The sequence below is a fragment of the Telopea speciosissima genome, chromosome 4 (genome assembly GCF_018873765.1).
Source record: "Telopea speciosissima isolate NSW1024214 ecotype Mountain lineage chromosome 4, Tspe_v1, whole genome shotgun sequence".
NCBI lineage: Eukaryota > Viridiplantae > Streptophyta > Magnoliopsida > Proteales > Proteaceae > Telopea > Telopea speciosissima.
The window spans coordinates 5582099-5605251 of record NC_057919.1 but is presented as its reverse complement, the minus strand read 5'-3'; the positions used below and the strand labels follow the sequence as shown (position 1 = coordinate 5605251).

At 39.4% G+C, this 23153-nt stretch overlaps 1 protein-coding gene across 1 annotated transcript; it reads left to right on the top strand.

The window, feature by feature from the left end:
* The first annotated feature begins 5427 nt into the window (after nucleotides 1-5427).
* On the top strand, nucleotides 5428-17380 carry LOC122658595 (alpha-L-fucosidase 2-like). Its single transcript, XM_043853620.1, has 10 exons — nucleotides 5428-5671; nucleotides 6049-6194; nucleotides 10739-11643; nucleotides 13127-13259; nucleotides 13966-14124; nucleotides 14786-15010; nucleotides 15117-15218; nucleotides 15393-15528; nucleotides 16362-16557; nucleotides 16845-17380. The coding sequence occupies exons 1-10, from the start codon at nucleotides 5455-5457 to the stop codon at nucleotides 17164-17166; spliced, it is 2541 nt and encodes an 846-aa protein (XP_043709555.1). The 5' UTR covers nucleotides 5428-5454; the 3' UTR covers nucleotides 17167-17380.
* Nucleotides 17381-23153: the final 5773 nt, after the last annotated feature.

Sequence of the window (23153 nt, the reverse complement as noted above, 5' to 3'; positions counted from 1 at the left end):
AACATACAAAAACTCTATGAGGGGTTTGTGAACCCTAGGATGGTGGGTGGACCGTCTTCTATGGGTGGAGGGAAACTTAGTCCAATAGAAATTACATGTAAACAATATCATTACTAAATGGGTTGATGTTCTCTATGCCACACCGTAGGTTGCTCCCAGACACAACAACAACAATTGCCTCTTTATCCCAACTTAATGGGGTCAGTTACATCGATCCAAATAGAAAAAGAAGTAAGGGAAATTGAGGTCTACACAAAAAAAGGATAAAGAAAAGACAGATAAAAGAGGGCTGGAAAATAATATGAGAAATGAAAAATGAAAGAATGAAAAATAAAAAAATGATAAATAAAAGACAGAGGAAAGAGACACAACTCTGCAAGTCAGGGGAATTTCAGCTAAATGGAGTCCACTCTATGGATCCTTGCCCTTGAAATGGCTCTATCTGAGGACATATTTGGTGTAAGGCCTAGACTATGCATGTGCTTCCTCACAACTTCTCCTATGGTCATTTTAGGCATGCCCTTTACTCTTTTAGCTCCTTCAATTAGGATCATATCACTCATCCTTATTGGGGTGTCCCTAAGTCTCTGTTGAACTTGACCATACCACCTCAAACGAATCTCCGGGGCAACTCCCAAATTACTTATAGTACACTTATTTTTTGCTTTATCTTTCCTAGTTTTTCTGCACATCCATGTCTGCATCTTCATCTCTGTTACACAAAGTTTCTCAATATGACACTTCTTAATTGCCTAACATTCTACCTCATAAATCATAGCCAGATGTACAATAGTTCTATAGAATTTTCCTTCGGTCACACAATACTTTGGACGCATCTTTCCACTTCATCCATCACACACCAGTCCAAACTTTCCTTTGCAAATCCCCTTTTCCTTTCTTCGTTGCGTTTCAGTTTTATGGAACCAATGTGTCAAACGTCAAACTTTTGTTGAAACTGAAAAAACCTCAATCTCGAGAGATCTCACCGCTCGCATGCAATAAACTAGCAAGCAACACCAACGAGAAATGGGGGTTGAAACATAATATAGGAGCCATAGTTTGAGAACTCGTGAGATTTCGCCGAGTAGCTCGGTATTTCAAAAATCCAAGACGAGATGGGGGTCGAGTCACAAAAGTACAATATCTCACCGAGATTTCAACGAGATCTCGGATCTTGGTCGAGATCTCGGATCTCGGTTGAGATCTCGGTTTGACATACGAAAATGCCCATCTAAGTCCTTTATATGAGTGCCAGATCTCGAGATCTTGGTGGAAATTCTTGGTATATAGACACCTATCTATGCCAGGAACCAAGACAGACACTTAGGCTAAAGAAGAAAAAAAAAAATTTATTTTTGATTTTTGTCTATTTAACAAAAATCATTAATGAAAACCATTTTTGATCAGAAACTAAAAAACGTTTGGTAAACATTAGACATAATAGAATATAGAATGAAAAATAGTTTGGTATGGTCATGTGTAGAATAGTTTTATGAATAAATGGTGGGTGAAGATATTCCCTCTTCACCCATATTCCTCTCTGGAAAACGGAAAGAAATGAGAAGAAGCTCAACACCAATTTGGGGTTTGGATCTTCTTCTTCTTCTTCGTCCACTAAAGTAGATTGTGCGCTTCATGGAATCCCTTAAAGCTGCAGAGACCCCCTTGGAGATAACGGAGGTATCGAGGGGTTCGATGCGTTTAAGCATAGTGGCGATTACAGAGAATTCTCGATCGAATCCAGACTTTCGATGGATACGAAGTCGTCGGCAACGCCACCACCGTCGACACCTGATACAAGACAATTGAGAACAGGAGGAGAGGCGGAGCGATTCTTACAGTTTGAGGAGTTGGTGGTGGTGAGGATGATGGAAGGAAGTAAAGGGCGGATGAGGAGGACATGGCAGGAGAAGAGAGGTGTTTGTGGAGGGGATTGGAGAGGTCTGAGGAGTGAGAGGTCGTTAGAACTAAAGCGAGACAGCAGGTACGCCTTAGCAGTGGCCGCTATAAAGGCTGAGGCAAATTGACGCCTCTGCTAATGCCACTATTTTTTTTGGGCAAATTTTCGTTCTCTGTAACTCCAATTTCTTCCCTTTTTTTTTTGTTTCTTGTGTTTTCTGGTTTTCTTAGAGACCAAGGTTACTCAAAATCAAAGAGCAGGGTAATCATCGACCTTAACAAACCACTCGCAGAGAACCCAGGGAGGCAGGGTGCATTCTTTGTTTGTCGTTGCTGTCCGAGTCGTTTTCCACAAAATGCTCAATTTTTTCCCCCATGGATTGGGCTAGGTCGTCTGATGGTCCAGTCTCTAGTACCGTTCTTTAAATCCTTGACTCACACTGCCCATACTCATGATCACCGTTGAATGAGATCTTCTGTAATAATTCAAGTATTCATCCCTCTCTTGATCGGTGAAGAAGGAGGAGAACGGCTCAGAGGTTTGTGTTTTTAAAAAAAATTAATTTACTATTTTACCCTTCAGTTTTGGGGTTTATGAGCACATGCTCGTTAAAGTGTTCGCACAAATAGCGAAAAACAGTTTTCAACAAAAGACCATAAACGGCTTTCCATCTATTTTTGGTTTTTGGTTTTTTTCAATCTTTTTAAAATAGAAATAGGTTCCATAAACAATAACAAACGCAACCAAAAACGTTTTTAAAGATAAAAATAAAAAATAAAAACTATATCAAAGATAACCTTATTTATGCCTAATAGCATTTAAGTAAATGTTTTTGTATTACATTTACTTAAGATATTATTCACTAATAAGCAAATACCCCCTATATGAATCTAATAAAAATAGTAAAAAATCAAATTCTAAAAGGAAAAAAAGTCAACCCCCCAGGTCAAGAACAAAAACTATATTTTCGACGATAGGTGCAATTTTTAATTTTCTAATGCTGGGGTTCTTCTCAAATCTAAAAATTCCATAAATTTTATTATGGTAAAACATTCCTAAAAACAAAAAATGCGATAAAATATTCATTTGTTTTGATGTCCAAAAAACTATTTTCATTCAGAGTGATTTTGACAGCATTCGCACACACCGAATTAAGTTTGACCAGTACATAACTCTTTCAATATAAATCAGATTTTAGCAATCTTGGACTTGTTGGAAAGCTTTGTGTTGAAATATGGTGTATTTGCTTATTTATGAATAATATCTTAAATAAATGAAATACAAATACAAAAGCATTTATTTAAACAATATTAGGCATAAAAAAGTGTGTTTGTCCTGTGCCTGTCCTGATTTTTAGCATAAGTAAGTGTCTGTCCTGCTTTCCCACTAACTGAAACTCCTATTTGGACTTTGTTTTTACAAAATTTGATAATGTCATTGTGTTTAAATAGCCTAAAATAGGCTGAATACCAAGTTTCAAACCCAAACTAGGTCTAAAACCCACTGAGATGAAGCTTCGAGTTGAGAAAAAAAAAATATACCAACTCGGTGAGATCTTGATGAAATCTCGACTCGACTCGATTTTTCAAGAATCTAAGTTGATCCCAAGACCCAAGTTTTCAAACCTTGATAGGAACTACAAGGGTCATTACAAGTGGGCCCTAGCTCACAGTATGCGGTCGAGGTCCCTTAATCCCCATGTGAAGGTCAGATTCATTTGGGAATTTGGTACAAGTGTACAATTAGCAAGAACTCTACCGATTAAAATTGCTGGAACCTTATAAGCACATTTAATGAATGAATACATTTTTAATAAAGAATGAATGAATACAAAGGGCTTTATCAAAAAATAAATAAATAAATACAAAATGGGAGGTTTTGTGCACGGCTGTGCATCACAATGCATGATGTCGTGCACATAACCGTTGGATGGAGGTAAGGAGCCGTTTACGTACACGATCAGACTCATCCAACGGTTGAATGGATAACCGTACACACAACCTTTTGCCAATACATATTTTAATTGATTTTCCATGAAATAAAAAATAAAAATATTGTGGTTGATCTTTTTATCGAATAAAGCAAACACAAACATGCCTTGTGGGTTTTTTTTTTTAACTTTTATAAATTTGGAACCAAATCTGACAACACGTGAGGCCAGGGCCTCTGCGAATCTCGTTACTGTCACGAAGATCACACTAGGATGAGAAGAAGAAGCGCCAGCTGGAAACTGAAAATTATAAAAATCAGCGACCAGCTTACTTTATGCATCCTTCCATTGCACTCCATCAATTGAATTCACCATTACAGAGCTCTAACCAAGTCTTTCGTTAAAAACCAGGATTCCGGAACTGAATCAGAATTTCAGTTTCAGCCAGAATCGGAGCTGACAAAAAAAAATAAAAATAAAATAAAAATCCCCTTAAACCCTAGTCTTTGTATAGAATCAACCAGAATTGGTGAAAATTGATTCAAAAAAAAAAAAGTACTACCTTCCTGGTGTATCAAGAAGATGCATGGACATCATGGTTTTAGTATAAGGTATAAGAATGGGTGTCAGTACCTTGCAAAATCGATATGATATCGATACGATTAAAAATGATTTTTTTGGGATCATTTTACCCCTTGTCCGTACCGTGCTATCGCTAATGGTGATTAGAAAAACAAGTACATATTGCCTATATTAGGCGATATAATACCGATACTTAGAATCATGATAGACATAGATTAGATGATGCTTATTTTTTTTAAGTATGCATAAAATAATAAAATATAATTAAAAAATGATTTCAAATTCTAAATACATAAAATATTAGGTTAAAAAGTAAAATCTTAAGCTTTGTTTTAGAAACTTAAAAAAAAAAAACTTTTGTAATCATGAATTAACTCCAAATAATTATTTTTTTGGTGAAGTAACTCCAAATAATTCTGTTTCTAATTATAAAAATTCATTTTGTTTTACATCTAAATCCCTTATATTTGAAAAGAAATATAAAATTTACATCTATAAAAGCATCATTATTTATAGGAGAAGGTGGTTTACACTTTTGGATATGTCCATGCAGTAAAAGGTGGAGAGTAAAGACGTGCAAATCGAAGGATATCAGAAAAGGCAGCAAAGTACTTAAGAGAGTTAAGAGACGTTAAGACAAAAGTGGAAAAGGGAAAGGAAAGGTGGAAAAGGTCGGGGTTCTAGATAGGACTAAGGGCTGGAGGGAGGTGGTGGTGCAGGTGAAAGGCCCTGAGACTTTGCCTGACTCTCGGGGCACTCTACCTGTACTCTTTGTAGTGTGAAATCAAAGCAGGGATGGCCCATTTTGCTTGTGTCTGCTTCTCAATCTCATTCCCAAATCTACCCCCACCGACCTCTTGTTTCTCACTCTTTCTTATTATTAATCTCTTCTTCATCACCCTTCTGCCCTCGTTCATGGTCACGGGCGGAGATGGAGATGGAGATGCATTTCGAATCCTAACCAATCACCGTTTCTCTGTCTTCGAAGTCGCCCTTCTTCTCCCTGCTCATTGCGTTGCGGTTCTCATTTTGTTGGATTCCCATGGAAGACGACGGAGAGTGGGTTCTAGTTCGTCGCACCACCGACATAGATTTGTGGAGGCCAAACCTGAACTTGGAGGAGATGAGCAACGATGATCCTCTCAAGGTTCGTTTCTCTGAGCCCGCTAAGCATTGGACTGATGCTTGCCCCATCGGAAACGGACGTCTTGGCGCAATGGTCTGGGGTGGCGTCCCATCCGAGTCATTGCAGCTCAATGGTAAGTGGTACTAACCTCTCTCTCTCCCTCCCTCTGCGCCTACGATTTTTTTTTTTAACCAAATATGGCCTTTTTGTTGTGCCTACTGGAAATGCCTATTCAGAGATTGATTCACGTCTTAGTTTGATTCAATGTTTGAGTACGTTGGGTTTGAGCCTTTGAGGTCTGTTCAATTCCGAGCTTTCATTACTTCAGGTCATGCTACATTACTTTATAAAATATATAATAGTAAAAGAGAAAACGATATTCTTCTTGAAATGAGTGACTTTGGAGTTTGGATAAGAACTGGGACAACAAATGTAATATATGTTCTCTCTTTAGTTTTATTTGTTTTTGGAAGCGAGACTGATGGTTTGTTGATTCAATAATTTCTGTAGATGACACTCTCTGGACTGGGGTGCCTGGTAACTATACGAACCCTGACGCTCCAATAGCACTATCGCAGGTCAGAGAACTAGTCGACAAAGGCCAATACCCTGAAGCTACTGAAGCAGGATTCAAGTTGTCTGACGCTCCGTCCGATGTATGTTTCTCTTTGTTATGGTTAAACTTGTAGATGAATCTTTACATTCTGTTTCAGTGGATGTGGTTGAATGCAATATATCACAACTCTTATGGCAGTCATTTGCAAAGACTGCCTCCTAAAGATTAATGTCTTGGGGGAAAGAAAAAACAACTAAGGTCCTTCTGTGTAGTGATAATTTGATTATATGAATTGGGTTTCGTATTTGTTTCAACAAGGAGATTGTTGTGATACCAGAAACAGGGGTGTCCGATCAAGGCCCTAATTTTGGTTGGAATAATGTGTATAAATTGCATAGAATTCACCGTATTCCTTTTGTCTTTGACTGTACTGAGTTCATCTAACAAATGAAATACAGTATATGTTACTTTTTCTTTACTTCATTTAAGTTGAAATATGGGCAAGGGATCGCAACACGGGTGGCGGGATGGAATCCCCATGCCCAGCCAATGGGGGCACGGGAAGGGTTACCGCATGGTTTGTCAACAAGGGGCACATGTCAGGGGGGGAGGGAGGAGAGAGAGAGAGAGAGAGAGAGAGAGAGAGAGAGAGAGAGAGAGAGACGATACTGTATCGGTGAAATGGTATGGACCAGGGGTAATACAGTAAAAAAGCCATTTTTTTAGGAAAACCAGGGGCAAACATGTATGAAACAGGCCGATCCATATCGGTATTGTATCGGTTTTGAAGGTGACCGATACCCGATCTGATACTGTGCACTAAAACCATGGTAGGGATAATTTTCCCTTGATAGTTTACTTTTCTTACTGAAGTGTAATGGATCTTTATCTCTTGATAGAAAACATCTCTGGTAATGTAATAACCTTTTTCACCATAAATTCAGGTATGAAATATTTTCGTTGTTTGATTTGGGTGTCATTTATGTCTGTTCTTTTGTTTTTTTTTTTCTCATTTATGTCTGTTCAGAATGCTTATTTTTTTACATCTTCTGTGGATCCAGTGGCTTCTCATATGATCTCTTTGTATGTCCTTGTTTACTGATTGAGCATAGATACTCATGATATGTACATGAACTTATAACAGTGGCATACAATTATCTTTTCTCTAAGCTTTGTTTGGTTGCGAGGGAAATTAAAGGGAAGGGAAGTGAAAAGTTTCAAACCTAAAAAAGCAACTCTTGTGACCATTACCCAACATGATTATATAAAATACTTAAATTTGTTTACCATATTTCGTATATGATACTTTTTAGAAGTAATTTTATTTTACTTTCATACCCAAGGGATTTGGATGCATTGTAAAGTGAAATTTAATTACTAAATATGGAATGATTTAGAGTTAGTGATATAATCAAGTGGAGTAATGATTACAGAAGTTTCTTTTTTAGGTCAAAAAATTTCACTTGCCTTTAATTTCCCTAGTGTTGGGTTTTGATGTCTTGCATTCTGGGTCCATTACTTGCATAGGGGTAAATTTGTAATTGTGTGGGGATTATGGTTTTTAAGGTTTCCTATATATTGTCTCTGTGAGAAAACCCTGAACATAAGCAAGGGAGATCACATTGTGAGGTGGAGAGTGGTGTAGAGAGCTTTTATGGCTTAGCAAAAAATCTCTAGTTCTCTAGGGTGGATGTAGGCATTTAGTGGTTAAATTCCTTGTGTTGTGTTTGATTGTTTGCTTGGTTTCTTCCTCGTGGTTGCACATTTGTTCCCAACAAGTGGTATCAGAGCGGGGTTCGAGAGATCGTCATAGGTGGTGCATGGAGATCTGGGGAACGAGTGATGCACAAGGAGAGTGGAAGAAGGTACGATTTGGACATACGATTCCAATGTACAATTCTGATATGTGAAGAAGAAGAGAAAACTCTTAGTGTAATAGGAAGAAAAAAGTGAAAAAGGAGGTACGGTACAGTATGAAAGAATGGGAAGAAAATGTAGGGGAGAATGAGTAGGTGTGCATGGAATTGTACCTACTAGTTGAAGGGGAAAAAAAGAAGAAGCAAAAAGGTGAGTGTACGGGAGAAGTTTTTCTCTTGGTGAAGAAGGTGGGTGTATGTATACCCTACAAGAGAGAAAAAAATGATTGGATGGAAACTCAAGGCATGAAGAGCTTGTTCACGGGTGGAGTTTGGTATCCCATGGTTTTTTGGGGTTGCAGACATAGTGGACGGTGTGAAACATCATATTTTGCTCCCTTGTATAAATCATGTAGGTTCATGGAAAGATAAACGATGATCACGTTCGTTGAGGTTGATAGCGGGCACGGAGGGTAAAGATCGGGTAAATAGGATGGTCATGAAAGGTTCAAACTTCTTCATAGAACCTTTCAATGTCCATAATGACTTCACTCTGTGGCAACAACGGGTGAAGAATATTTTTACGTAGGAGGGGACAATCAAGGCTCCCATGAAGAAATTAGAAAGCCTGGAGAAGATGGGGAAAGATGAGTGGCTAGAGTTGAGGGATCTAGCGAACTACAAGTTCTAGTTATATCTTGTGGATAGGACTCTTCTTGAGGTCATCGCGTTGGCATATCCGGAAGAAGTCTGGGCAAAGCTGGAGAGCAGGTACAAGTCTAGGTCGTTGACAAATCAGTTATTTTTGAAGAAACAGTTATATGGACTTCGGTTATTACCGGGAGCGAAATTTGAGGTGTACTTGGATGAGTTCATCAGAATATTGATGGAATTGTTGACTTTAGATGTTAAGATCGAAGAAAAGGAAAAAGAACTTGTCCTATTAGCTTTATTACCTCTTTCATTTGATTATATTGTGACTATATTGTTGTTTGGTAAGGATACTCTCAAACTTGATGAGGTTCTTATTGATTTGTTGATGAACGAGACACAACGGAAAAGTAGCGGTAAGATGTCAGAGGAAAAAAATGCCTTAGTAATAGGTGGTGGTTTGGGTAGAGGCAGATCAAATGAGAGGCTGGAGGAGTTTGACAAGTATAAGGGTTACTCCAAATCGAAAAGGTCACAAAATAACTTGTTATTATTGTGAGGGGGAAGGTCATCTAAAAAGGAATTGCCCAAGGGGTAAGGAGGATGAAAAGGAGAAAGTGGATAAGAAGGAGAATGAAGGTATATGATCTAATGTTGCCATTGCAGAAAGGTCTTGGAATGATGGAGATGTCTATCTCACTACTTCATCACGTATGGAAACTTTAGATTGGATTTTAGATTCTAGTTGTTCATTTCATATGTGTTCAGTTAGGGATCAATTAGCTATATATCAATTTGTGTGATAATGGTATTGCCACAATGGTAGATAATGCAAAAGCAAGATTGCTAGGATTGGGACTGTAAGGATTTCCATGTTTGATGGAATTGTGCGAACTTTGATTGGGGTTAGAAATGTGCCGGATTTAAGGAAGAGTTTGATTTCACTAGGAACACTGGATTCAAGAGGTTTTAGATATTCATTTGAAGGTGGAGTTTTCAGGGTCTCTAGAGGGACCATGGTTGTGAGTAAGGACAAATGATTGGTAATCTGTACAGATTTGCAGGGAGTATTGAAACAGGTGGAGCTACCATTGGAACTCAGGAAAAAATACAGATGGACGAAGAAGGCTGTAGATAGTTCAGGTTGTGAGCACATGCAGGTCAGGAAAGAAGCGAGTCTCTTCCGCTTCAGATTTTGTGAGTGGAAGTGATCTCTCTGGTCAGGTTGGAGCAGTAGGAGAGGTGGATCCAAGTCACATTGTGCAGCGGTGAGCAGTGTGGGGCAACCCAGGCGGGGGTGTGGACCATGCTGGTTGGGTGTGGCAGATAGGCAGAGACAATGGCAGAGTTTGCAGATTCTTACATCAATACTGGTATTCTCAAGGGTAGCTTGTAGAATCCAAGCCAAGGTGGAGATTGTTGGGTTTTTATGTCTTGTATTCTGTAGTGGTCCACATAATTACTATTGGGCTTGTACATGTTTGTGTCGGGTTTTTGGTCTATTACTTGCATAGGGGTAAATTTGTAACTGTGTGGGGATTAGGGTTTCCAATATATTGTCTCTGTGAGAAAACTCTAAACATAAGTAAGGGAGATAACACTGTGAGGTGGAGAGTGGTGTAGATAATTTTTCTTTCGTAGTGATAAATCTCTGGTTCTCTCGGGTGGAAGTAAGCATTCGTACCGAACCACATTAAATTCCTTGTGTTGTATGTGATTGCTTGCTTCGTTTCTTTCTTGTGGTTGTGCATTCGTTCCCAACACCTTGCAACCAAACGGAGCCAAAGGGAGAGGACTCCCCATAATTTAATGACTGTTACTTCTTTGTCCCTGTTTACTGATTGATAGAGATTTTCATGATATGTTACATGAACATTACAACTGTGGAATGCAATTATCTTTCCCCTAAGGGAGAGGTTACCCCATAATTTAATGACTGATGCTTCCCACAGTTGTATATGAGAATGAACATTGTCATCAATTATTTCTAGTTTCTATATTCATTATTTCTTCGAAGTTGTTTATTGTCTAAACCAGACTAAAACTGGAGTTAGTCGACAATTGCAGAAACTGAGCTTCAATTGTCATAGTTATTTATCCAGCATCTTATGTATTAACAACTCTCTGTGATGTGAAGGTTTACCAGCCTCTAGGTGATATCAAGCTAGACTTTGATGATTCCCATGTTGCATATGATGTAGAGACATACCAGAGAGAGCTCGATTTGGATACTGCAACGGTGAAGGTGAAGTATGCTGTGGGGGATGTGGAATTCACAAGGGAACATTATGTTTCATTTCCCCATCAGGTGATAGCGACAAAAATTTCTGCAAGCAAGTCAGGGCATCTGTCCTTTACAGTGTCTTTAGATAGCAAATTACATCACAGTTCGCATGTAAATGGCAAGAATCAGATAATCATGGAAGGAAGTTGTCCTGGTAAAAGGATGGCACCGAAAGAGCAAGCAAATGACAATCTAAAAGGAATTCAGTTTTCTGCAGTTCTTGATTTGCAGATTAGTGATGGTGTGGGAGTAATACAGGTTGTGGAAGATAGGAAATTGAAGGTTGAAGGCTCAGATTGGGCTATTTTGCTTGTGGTGGCTTCATCTTCATTCGACGGGCCATTCACCAAGCCTTCAGAATCTAAAAAAGATCCTAGTTTAGAGGCTCTCAATACATTGACTTCAATTAAGAATATCTCGTACTCTGAACTTTATGTGCATCATTTGGATGATTATCAACAACTTTTTCACCGTGTCTCTCTGCAGCTTTCAAAAAGCTCCAAGAATTTAAAAGGAGATCAGTGTAATGGGATGAAGAAGCTTTGGTCTTCAAATACTGATTTTTATGCCCGCAGAATTGGCAATGATACAGTGTCAACTGCTGAAAGAGTGAAATCCTTCAAAACAGATGAGGATCCTTCATTAGTAGAGCTTCTATTCCAGTATGGTCGGTATTTGCTTATCTCTTCTTCAAGGCCTGGAACTCAGATATCAAACCTACAGGGGATATGGAACAAGGATGTTGAGCCAGCTTGGGAGTATGTTCTCTAAATGCTTATACCACCATCTGTGTATAATGTATATGAATATGCTTGGAATGTTCTCTTATTTTAAATGTGCACTATTATCCTACATAGATGAATGCTGCCGGATTTCATCTATCTTAAGCGAAATTCATTTTGTAATCTTACCAACCTTAGTTCTCTACTTTTGATCTCAGTGGGATCAGTGTCAGATTCAGATTTCAGTTTTTAATTGGCTAATTCAGGTTGACTTTGCATCAAAACAGTGGATGTGGATGTATCCTTACTACATTATGTATACAAGGATGCAAATGACGCGAAGTATTTAGATCCAGTCCATCTTTGATCCATTTGGATCTTGTTTTGTATATGTATTCACTGCTATTGGTCTGAGATGTATGTGGATCTGGATCAACCTATGCATATTTAGATCTGGAACTCTTAACAACTACAGTCCCTATCCAATCTATTATATGCCATACTCTTTTATCTTTTGGAGAACCATTTCTTTAGATTTCACCCCTTTCGTATCATTGACATCGATCGTTGAGGGTGGCAATTCTCAGCTGGAAATGTGATCGGACTTGGACTGTTGCTGGGCTTGGGCATGGACTTTGAGCTGATGAGATATATTGACCATTTACTTCAAGCCCAAACTTGCCAAGCTGCATGTTGCTCAGTTAAGATTTTAGTGTAATAAAATGATATTTCCATGAAACTAAGACAGATTATTATTTATTATACGTTTTAGTTTTTATTAGGGGCCGCCAAACCTGCCCATTTATCAATGGGCTGGACATGGACACATCTACCTTCTGCCTATTAATTATAGGCAGGTTTGGGCTGGGCCAATAACTGAAGAAACCTTAGCCAACCCTCTAAGTCCTCCTGATCACCATCCCTATTGGCAACCTTCATTGCAAGATCAAATCATCTCAATGTACTGGTATTCTGATTCTATCAACAATTGGCAATACTCATTCTATTTTCTGTGCTCATTTTTCTGTTGGTAGTTTTGCCCAGCACTTTAAAGAACCAGCATAGTTGAACTATTGTGGCTCACTACACAAATATGATTTTTATGTGATTTTTTATGGTCAGGTTTCATGCTAATTGGGACGGGGCTTGGTTGAGTTAAGATGTGTTTGTTTGTATTGCAACCTCACTCATAAACCCAACAGGACTTAGTACACATCTTTCCCCTAACTATCTAACTTACCTTCTCTGTATTGATATTCACTTTGTTGCATAATCCTTCATGTGTCATGGAAGGGTAAAAAACCATAATACTTCTACCTCCACCTATGATTTATTTGGTTTCTTTTTCTCCCACATCCTTGCTTCTCTGTTTACATCTACAGTGATATATTTTGTCCATTTTTCTGGTATATTCCAGGAATGCAAATTTTCAAATTTTCCCAAGGGGGTGGGGGGGTGGGGAGGAGCAATTAGTGCAAGTTGAAGAGCAATCTCATCATTTTCCTTTTTCTTTTTGCAGTTGTGCTCCTCACTTGAATATCAATCTTCAAATGAATTACTGGCCATCTCTTAATTGCAACCTAAGAGAATGCCAAGAGCCCTTGTTTGATTACATTTCTTCACTGTCAATCAATGGGAGTAAAACAGCACGAGTAAGATTCTCTTTCATTCTCCGGTTTATGCTTATATTTCATGTGGTTTAATGAACAATATCTCCATTTTCATTTACTTTTGTAATATAATTTAATTTAGGAGTCTGAATTTGATTCGTTAAGTTTTGCTAGGTTCAATTAATAACAAAGTTCATAACATGTAGCAAGTCAAAGTTGTAAGGGTTTAAGCAGTGAACTGTTAGGTTCTCTACTGCTTGAACTTAACAGAACTGATATAAGAATTTTTTTTCAAGGGATTCGTAAAGAATCCAAAGAAAAGGAATGGTTGCTTATTCTCCCACATAGTGAGGACCATGGAATCTTTGAAGCTCAAAAGGTGTAATCTTAGAATCACAGATATTATTGTTGGGCCTACTAGTTTTACAGTCGATTTTATAGTGATTGACATTCCTTCTTCCTTCAACATGCTTCTTGGAAGGCCATGGCTCTATGAGATAGGTGTGCTAGATTATTCATCCTTTACTTGTTCGTGGTTGCATCCAAAATTACGAACAGAGCTTTAGGTTGTAGCAAGCTGAGGAAAAACATGGCTTGAAATCTAAGTAGTTAGAATATTAAGAAAGAACCTTTTCCCTCTTTATGGTAGCTGCTTTGGTGAAGGAGACTGTTCTCTTCTTTCACAGCTTTCTCTACTTCTGTGTTCAAATGTTGTTCAGACTTGATTTCTTGTCCAATACATTGACAGATCAACTATGAAACAAGTGGTTGGGTCGTACATCAAGTATCAGATATATGGGCAAAAACATCACCAGATCGTGGTGACCCTTTGTGGGCCCTGTGGCCAATGGGTGGAGCATGGCTTTGCACTCATCTTTGGGAGCATTATACTTTCACTATGGACAAAGTAAGATTAGCTACTTTCTTGTAAGTATCTTTTGTGTTGTTTTTGTTTTTGTGTTTTTAAGATTTGGTTAAGTGAATCTGCCCTATAAGTACTAAGAATATTATGTTGGATTTCTATTTATTTTTTCCGATTCTCCATTTTCTGTTTATTTGGGTGCATTTAGTTAGCTTGTATTGTGGTGTCTTGGTTTGGATGTACTTGTGGGATTTTTTTTTAAACGGCTGGTTGCAGTAAGAAGAAACCTTGGATAACAATTTCTACATACGGAACCGTCATAATTGCCAGATCACCCTTCCACATGGCAAAACTAGCCATGCCTGTGCAGAAAAATGTTTGGATGTGCCAGATCAGAGAAACTTTTGGCCTTAAGAGTGTCCCCAGATATTCTGGATTGGCAGAATAATATGTTTATGTAGCCAACTTGAAGTAATTGGGAGGAGGTTTTGTTGATTTCTGTTATTCATTCTCTGTCTCTAGGTTCTTGGTGAAGAATTTTTTTTGGACAGTGGTGAAAGAAGTAGGATTGTTTGTGTATTCAGAATGAACATTGCCTTTAATCCAAGATGCTGCAATATATAGTGCCTATGCATACAACATCAATTTAACATAGTTTGCTTTATTGATATCCCAATGTTGTGTGCTTAACTTTCTGCATTTTTAGGCTTTCTTAGAAGACAAAGCATATCCCTTGCTGGAAGGGTGTGCATCTTTTTTGTTGGATTGGTTGATTGAAGGACGTGGGGGATATCTGGAAACAAACCCATCAACTTCTCCAGAGCATAGATTCATTGCTCCTGATGGTAAACTTGCAAGTGTGAGCTATTCGTCAACTATGGACATGGCAATCATAAGGGAGATTTTCTCTGCAGTTATTTCTGCTGCCCAGGTATTTGTTTTAAAATTCTAAATCCTGTCTTGCTTCCTAAATGATCCTAGTTATTGTCTTGATATCTTCTTTATTCTTATTAATTGTGTGGATTTCTTTTGAACAGGTTTTGGGGAGGAGTGAAGATGATTTGGTTGAAAGAATTCAAACAGCACAGCCAAAGCTTTACCCAACAAAAATCGCTAGAGATGGTTCCATCATGGAATGGGTAATATACAAGCTTGAATCAGATAATTATATTGGTATCACTGTTATTGTCATTGTCGTCATCTTTATTTGTTTTTTCTTGCTTGCAGCATCATTTGGAATCATGGATGATTACAATTATGTAACTGTCTTTTCTATGCTGGTCTAATTAATCCTACATTTCTATGTACAACAGGCAGAAGATTTCCAGGATCCAGAGGTGACTCATCGGCATCTCTCACATCTTTTTGGCCTGTTTCCAGGCCACACAATAACTATTGAGAAAACTCCAGACCTATGCAAAGCTGCTGACTACACTTTATATAAAAGAGGTCTGTTTGAAAGAAAAACTGAATTCAATGTTCTCTTTATTCCAGCATGTCATCTGAATGCACGCATGAAAGTAATGTGCTCAATTTGGGGTAGGGGGTTGGCCTTATTGGCATATCCTTTATTGGTCTCACCTGGAGATATCTACGGCCAGGAGTGTTCTACATTTAATTATAAGACTGGTTATACTGTGACACAGCACCCATCAGAAGCTAAATGTTGGAAACAGTCACACAATGATAAGCAGCTCTTCAACAGTAGAAGCATATTCACAAATAGTAACTTTTCTATTTGTACAAGGATAACTAACACCCAACCTCCCCCCACCCCAAAAAAAAATGAGGCAGGATTTGATCGTGGGTCTCCACTATCAATTGCTGGAGACCTTACCACCCAGCCAATGGTGGTACCTTTTAAGAAGTACTAATTTGTTTGTTTAGAAGCTCTATATATTCATAGTTGCATGTGGAAGTAGAAAAAGATCAAACAGTCATTCTGTGAAAAGAAATCAAATTACAAACACTAATACCTACCATATAGTAAACATATCTTGTCCATTTTATTAGTCAAATGGCAAAATACTTAAATAGTTGGTCACTTGGTTGCATCGTATAAACTTCCTGGCTCTATGCACAATTAAATGTAATAAAGGTACATATCCTTTGTGGTTGTGTCTGAGACCTGTCAACTTGTGTTGGCCATGCTGAAAAGTTATAGGGAGCAGTCATATCTCTCATGGGCTTGCACTCTTAAACTTTTTAACTTTTTTTTTTAATTTAATTTTAAAGAAAATCTCAAGTACCATAGAAGCTGTAACTATGTTTTCCTTGGATAGGGGAGGAAGGCCCAGGATGGTCAACTACGTGGAAGATTGCTCTGTGGGCCCGCCTTCACAACAGTGAACATGCGTATCGGATGGTCAAGCATTTGTTTGACTTGGTGGACCCTGATCATGAAAGCAACTTTGAAGGGGGGCTTTATAGTAACTTGTTCACTGCACACCCTCCATTCCAAATTGATGCCAATTTCGGGTAAGAAACAGTCTCTGTTGTACATTTAGAGGGAATGTATACTGTTAGCAACTTGGGAGGGCGGACCTCGGTGCAACGGTAAGGTTGCTCCATTGCGAGGAGTTCGAGTCAGGAAACAGCCTCTCCACGAATTGGGGGTAAAGCTGCGTACATTATGACCCTCCCCAGGCTCCAGTGACGGGAGCCTTGTGCACTGGGTACACCCTTTGTATACTGTTAGCAACTTGGAAGAACCGCAACCTTTTCTAGTTATCCACAGTGATGGTAACTCTTATTGTTGATGCCAGATTTACTGCAGCAATAGCAGAAATGCTTGTTCAGAGCAATGAAAAGGATTTGTACTTGCTTCCTGCTCTTCCAAGGGATAAATGGGCAAGTGGTTGTGTGAAAGGCTTGAAAGCCCGTGGTGGTGTTACAGTTAGTATCTGCTGGAAAGAGGGAGAACTTCATGAAGTGGGTATTTGGTCAAAAGATCTTAATCCTGTTAAAAGGCTACACTATAACAGAGCTGTTGTTGCTGCTAGAATATTGCCTGGCAATGTCTACACATTCAACAAAGGGCTAAAATGTGTGAAGATGTGTCCTCTCTCTGAAGCGGCTGTTATTTAAGTACTACGAGGTTGAGTGAATTGTGGGAAGGGCTTTTGTTTTTCAATTCTTCTCCGTGAGGATGCACTCTCAGGGGCAGGGTGTGCTTTAGTCCATTGAAGTGCAGAGAGCATTTTTTTATAGTTTAGGCTTGTGACTTTGAGATCAAATGAACTTTCGGAAGAGCATTTTTCACCCTTTCTGGTAAGATTACCAAAGCCTTTTTATGCCCTGATTTTTTTTTTTTCTTTTCTACTAAATACCTATGTTGTCAACATTACTGATCAGGATGGTTCTAGTTCTTCTTCATAGTGGATTTATTTCAAATTGTTAAACAAGTTGGCTATCTTTATTCACCATTTCACCTTCATATTTGTAACAATCACCCCCAGTCAGTGGAGTGGATCAATGGCACAGAAAAATGATGTTTTAATTTTGGAAATGATACCTTTAACCACAGGTGCAAGAAGTTCCATGAACTCTCAATGTGATAACTCCTATTGGAATCAAAGGACAGCAGCCTAATGCAATATTGTGTTTTTCACTTTTCTGTTTTTCATGTGCCTGATGAGGCATAGGTTGAAAACCTTTGTTGGGGGGGGGGGGGGGAAGATACGGGAATTTCTTGGAGGATGCCTACTCAGAGTGAAGACAGAGGTCGAAGTAATAGAGGGGCATGGATTCTGGAAGTTTGGTGGATGCTCTCTAATGGCAGTACAAACTGGAGGCTTTCTGTGAGATTATGTTTATGGAGATTTCATGTGATACGAAAAGGAACTTAAGAACCCTGATTTCAACATCAGACTAGTTGGCTAGTTCTATCCCGACCTTGATGAAGAGCATTGGCATTGGAATGAACTTTGGTTTTGACATGGTATAGAGGAAGGAAGCTTGGTGCTGCAGTGTTGTGGAACTAGTTTTGGGTAATTAGTTCCACAATTGGTTTTAATACTTTGCTAGACTCGGTCAACATAAAATTTGTGAGGTGGACTCTATCCACTTGGACCACCTTAGTGTATTAAGTTTAGAATTGTCTACAACAAATTAAATCGTTTGCCTGTAGGGAAAAAGCCATGAACTGAAAAGGAGGTGTGGAACCTACCTCCATTAGGACCGAGAAGTCCTACTTAACTTTCCAACTATGAATGCATAGCTTTTCTCTGGCATTGGCGACCAAGATTCCTTTGGATTCTCCGTTATCCCTCAGACCATACTCTCTGATGCTATTGTTCATTTAATCTTGGCGACCAAGATTCCTTTGGTTTTCACTGTCCTAATACCTTAAAAGTTTACTAGAGATTATCAGAAGTGATTGAGTATCTTCTTATCTGTGATGATAACCACGAGCCATGATCGGGTATAGTAGGATGAGTTTCACCTCTCAATTTGTTATGGCTTCAATGGATAATGGCTTTGTAAGGACGCCACAAGAATTGGAGATTCAGGGACTGCTTCAGGGGATGCAATTAGCTAGGTGGACAATGTTGACGATCTTGATGGATTGCCAGCAACTGGTAACATGGCTTACACGTCCGTCCCCATGTGGGTAGCAAATCTAAACTCAAAATTCTTTGTGGGAGAGCTGCCCCACCTTGTATGAAAGGCGGATATCCCACCCCCATGATGCTATTGCTTGCACCCCTATGTGGCTACGTGGGTTCAGGGGCCACACTCTCCCACATAGAATGTTCTCCCCCACCTCCACACACACACACACACACACACACACAAAAAGTAAGACATGGGCTACATGTTTCCACACTTTTAAAAAAAGTGCTTTTAAGCATGAGAAACATAGTAGGTAACCTTTGTCAAGCATGACCTTTTTAGCCCATGCTATCCAAATTCCCAAGATTAAAAGCCTAAAATAGCTCTCTATACGTGCTTTGATGTGGGCCTTATTTCTTTGGGTTTTTTTTCGTGTCATGAGTAATGGACAAGTTATTGAGCAAGAACATAACATTAGGTCCAAAGCCAGTGGACAAAAAGTTTATAAACCTTTTGCGACCACACCCACGCTTGATAAAGGTGGCTGACAAAGCTTCTTCTTTTTCCCTTAAAATAAATGTGAGATTTTGAGTTAATCACCATCAATCAGGGATTCCAAAATCGGCGGATCTTGATTCAGACTGTTCCGGAGCGGATAATTCATGTAGGGGTTTTAGGATTTGGGTGGAATCGATCCAAATAGAATGAGAATCGGCCGAGATTGATCCCGATTCAGACTGTTGCGGAGCAGGCGATTCATGGAGGTTTTCTAGCATTCAGGTGGAATCTAATTAATTCCGACCGATCTGAAACAAAATCGGATCAAAATCAATGGACCCAATTTAGATCCTGATTCCGTGTTTTAAAACCCTGCCCTCATCCCCCCAAAAACCCACTCATTGAATCTGGTTTGAGGGGACGAACGGCAGAGATCCCATTTCAAAGTGGGTCCCAATCGCAATCTCGGTCCCATCTCTATCCTCAATGGCTCAATCCACTTTGTGGGACCTAATCTCAGTCTTCTAAACTGGTCAACAAAACCATCAAACCTTCCTACAAGTTGTTTGACCAATGGCAGTCAACTGAGTGTTTCAAAAAGCACAAACAACTGGATTGTTGTGATTCTTCCCCCTTTTTGATGACACTTCTCAGTAGATCTAGTTGGACCGGCTCCAAAACATTGGTGAAACATTGAGCAAATAAATAGGCATTCCTATTTACTTGATCAAGCCTGATTGTTTAGGTAATTGAGGCTCCTAGGCCAGGGTATGGATGGATGTGGCCCCTCTCTAAGGAGCTCAGCACCCAAGGCACGCTCAGGAGGCATCCAAGGGTGGGGTTGTGCTGCACATATCTCGATGCACGCTTAAGGATATGTGTGGCATAACCCAATAGCTAGATGCTCCCTGAAGACTAACTCAATTAGGGTATGGACACACTTCTGTTTGGTTGGTTGGTTATCAGTCTATAATTAGACTCGTGGTAATCTGATTTTAACCGATTGGGTTTGGTCTGGCAGACCGATATGGGGTTGGCCGGCTTGACGCTTGACACCTATTTTTTTTGGAATTTTGGATTTGTGAACCGTTGAAAGTTTCTATAAAAAGTAAGTCTATTTGACCGACGAGCAAAGGAGAAAGAGGATACAAATGATACAAATCAGACAGACAAAAAACACACAAGAGCCAAGACATGTATATGAGAATATAATCCTTATTTCAGGGACTGAAAGCAAGAAAGAAAGAAAAGTCAGAATCAGAAAAAAGCAAAAAAAAAAAGATGAAAAGGAAAAAAGTGTTTTTCTTCTCGTAAGCCATGTCCATTGTTTGCAGGTTGCATTCATTATCATCATTTTACCTTTTCTCTAACATGACCCAATCTCCTCTCGAGTTTCATCTATCAATTTCCATTTCCTTCTTTACTTTTCCTCCATGTCAGAGGCGTAAACCATAACCAGTTTCTGGGTAGTGGATAATCCTTTTACTCTGTTTTCGTCTCTGCTTGCAATCGAGGTGACAAAAATGCGCTTTCAATCGTCTCTGAAGGAGGGGTTGTTGCAGAAGCTTCTGGTTTTGATCTTTTTCTCCCTTTTGATAGCTACAGAGAAGAACGAAGCAGCGAGACTTGGGCACGGAATCGATTCTCTTGGTGTTCAAGAGAAGCAACAATACCAGCACCAGAACCAGCAGCGGCTGCCGGCTCACCGGTCATTTGATGAGTTCTTCTCAAGCAAAAGGAGAGTTCCAAACACCTCCGACCCTCTCCACAATCGTTAATGTATTTCTTCTCTTGCTCTTGTCTTTGTGTTTTAGTACTGTTATATTGTGTATTTCCATTTCACTGATGATGATGATAATGAAGAAGAAGTTTCAGGGCTTTTACCTCGTAAATTGGAATCCATTTTTTGTAGTAATCTTGGTGGGTTCCATCCAACTCTGGAGATCACATGTAAATCTGTAGTAGGGTATTGCTACTCTATCTTGGAATTTAATCTGAGTAATAATATATTATTGTGTGTGGAAAGAAGAAATCGTTTCCCTTTTCTGGGTTTTTGGGAAAATCGGTCTTTTGTCTTTAATATCCTTCCCCCCATAAGCCATAACCTCTCTTTTTTTTCTCCTTTTCTTCGTTACAGATTTAATAGTCTTCTTCTCCAACTTTATTTTCTCCTTTTTATGATTTATCCTTTCCATTAATTTGCATTTCTAGTCTGTAATTTGTCTTCGTCTTCCAGTCGATTACTTGATTTCTCCAGCTAAATTAGAGTTGAAAATTATAGTGATTCTCCGATTCAAAGTGAGTTAATTAACCACTCTAAATTCCCAAAAAAAGGTATTTATATATATATAGGGATACAAAGATCAAAGAATGGTTCAGATTAGTCAAATTGAGCTCAACGTGACTGTGCCTGCAAGTATGAGCACAGAAGCCCTCCGGGTAATCCAGGTGCCCTTCTCTATCTCTGAGGACTGACCCGGGGGAGCGCAGGGGCCACGCACGCTGTGGCATTTCTTGGGGGGTATCTGTGAATCCCTCACGAGTCACGCCTGCATTGTGGGTGCACACTGCACCAGCATCCTTCCCGAGTTGATGCAGGAAAAAGTAGGGCCAGCGAGTAAAGCATGTTTTATATGGGAAACAGTTTTTTGTATGGGAGTGTGGCCTACGCCAACACTCCCATTTGTCTATCTCTCTCCCCTTAAAATAAGAGGGCAGATGTGTCATTTCACATGAAGAGGAGAGAGATAGACTCATGGAAGTGCTGGCGTAGGCCACACTCCCGGACAGATAACTTTTTCCCATGTTTTATTTATGAGATGAGATCGCTGTCTAATTGCATAAGCCTTGAAACATTATTATCCTTTCTAATGAAATCGGACCATTGGATGTGGTAGTTGCCAGGTGTCGACATTTCCACCTAGTACTGTCGCATTGCCATACTCTAAGGAATTGGAGAGGATAATTTTCCACAACACTATAAGCCCGAATGAGCATATATATATATATATATATATATATATATATATATATGAGAATTTATTTTATTTTAAAGGAGACATGGTAAATTCAGAGAATGGTTTAGGTTATACGTTAGATGTAGATAATCTCATGTACTTATGTGTTGGGCGTGGGAAAAAGATCTTGTGCAGCCGTGGTGGGAGCTGCACAGGTACATCACCGTTAAACGACAGCAAAAACAGGGGTAAGGTAGTCATTTCATAGGTGGGTCCCAATTGGGTCCCACATGTGAAATGACCACCTCCCCCTGTATTTGGGGTGGTTTTTGTGCTGCAATAGTGCAACTCCCGGCTCACGCCACAACTACACAAGAGCCAAGTCCGTTGGGCGCGGGGACTATGCAACCTAGGGGTGTCAATTCCAGGCCCGGCCCGACAAAACCGACCTAGCCCTCCCGGATAAAGCCCGGCCCTGCCCGACATGTTTAGTAAGTGGGCGGTCCCGGTGTGGGATTTTAGCCCGTCGGGCACCTGACCGGACTGACCTAACGGTAGCCCGACCTAGCCCGACCCTTTTCTATTCCTTTCAAACACTGTGTAGCCCTTTCTCTACTTGTTAATTTTATTCTATATGGCATATTTCTATTGGTTATTGGGAAAATTCATTGACACACACTACTAGATTATAAATGTGGCATAATCTTGTGCTTCATCAACGTTCTCACCCCTCAGTCTCTTCTCAAATCCAAAACCCAATTTGCTACCCCAACTCTTTCACTCTCTCTCAAACACAAGAATGAGCAGTTCTGATGATCATGAGGTGTATTACCACTATAGTTGACTTAGAAAAAAATTAGAAGTCAACAACAAACCATAAGCGTTGTTCTATAATTCAAGTTTTCATGATTACACTCTGCAATACCCATTTGGGGTGTTTGAGTTTTTTCAGTTCAAAGTCGTCACAGAGAGGGTGAGAGATGGGAAATCCGAATTCGAATTCTCCTCCTTCAATCCACCATTTCAGTCACCCACATCCTTGGAGTTACAAGTCTCTAATCAGAA

Excerpts from the sequence above, each read along its gene's own strand:
- LOC122658595 (XM_043853620.1), top strand. The coding sequence starts at position 5,455 with ATGGAAGACGACGGAGAGTGGGTTCTAGTTCGTCGCACCACCGACATA. Across the intron at positions 11,644-13,126 it reads GATGTTGAGCCAGCTTGGGA|TTGTGCTCCTCACTTGAATA; the intron begins GTATGTTCTCTA and ends TTCTTTTTGCAG. Across the intron at positions 15,011-15,116 it reads CAGTTATTTCTGCTGCCCAG|GTTTTGGGGAGGAGTGAAGA; the intron begins GTATTTGTTTTA and ends TCTTTTGAACAG.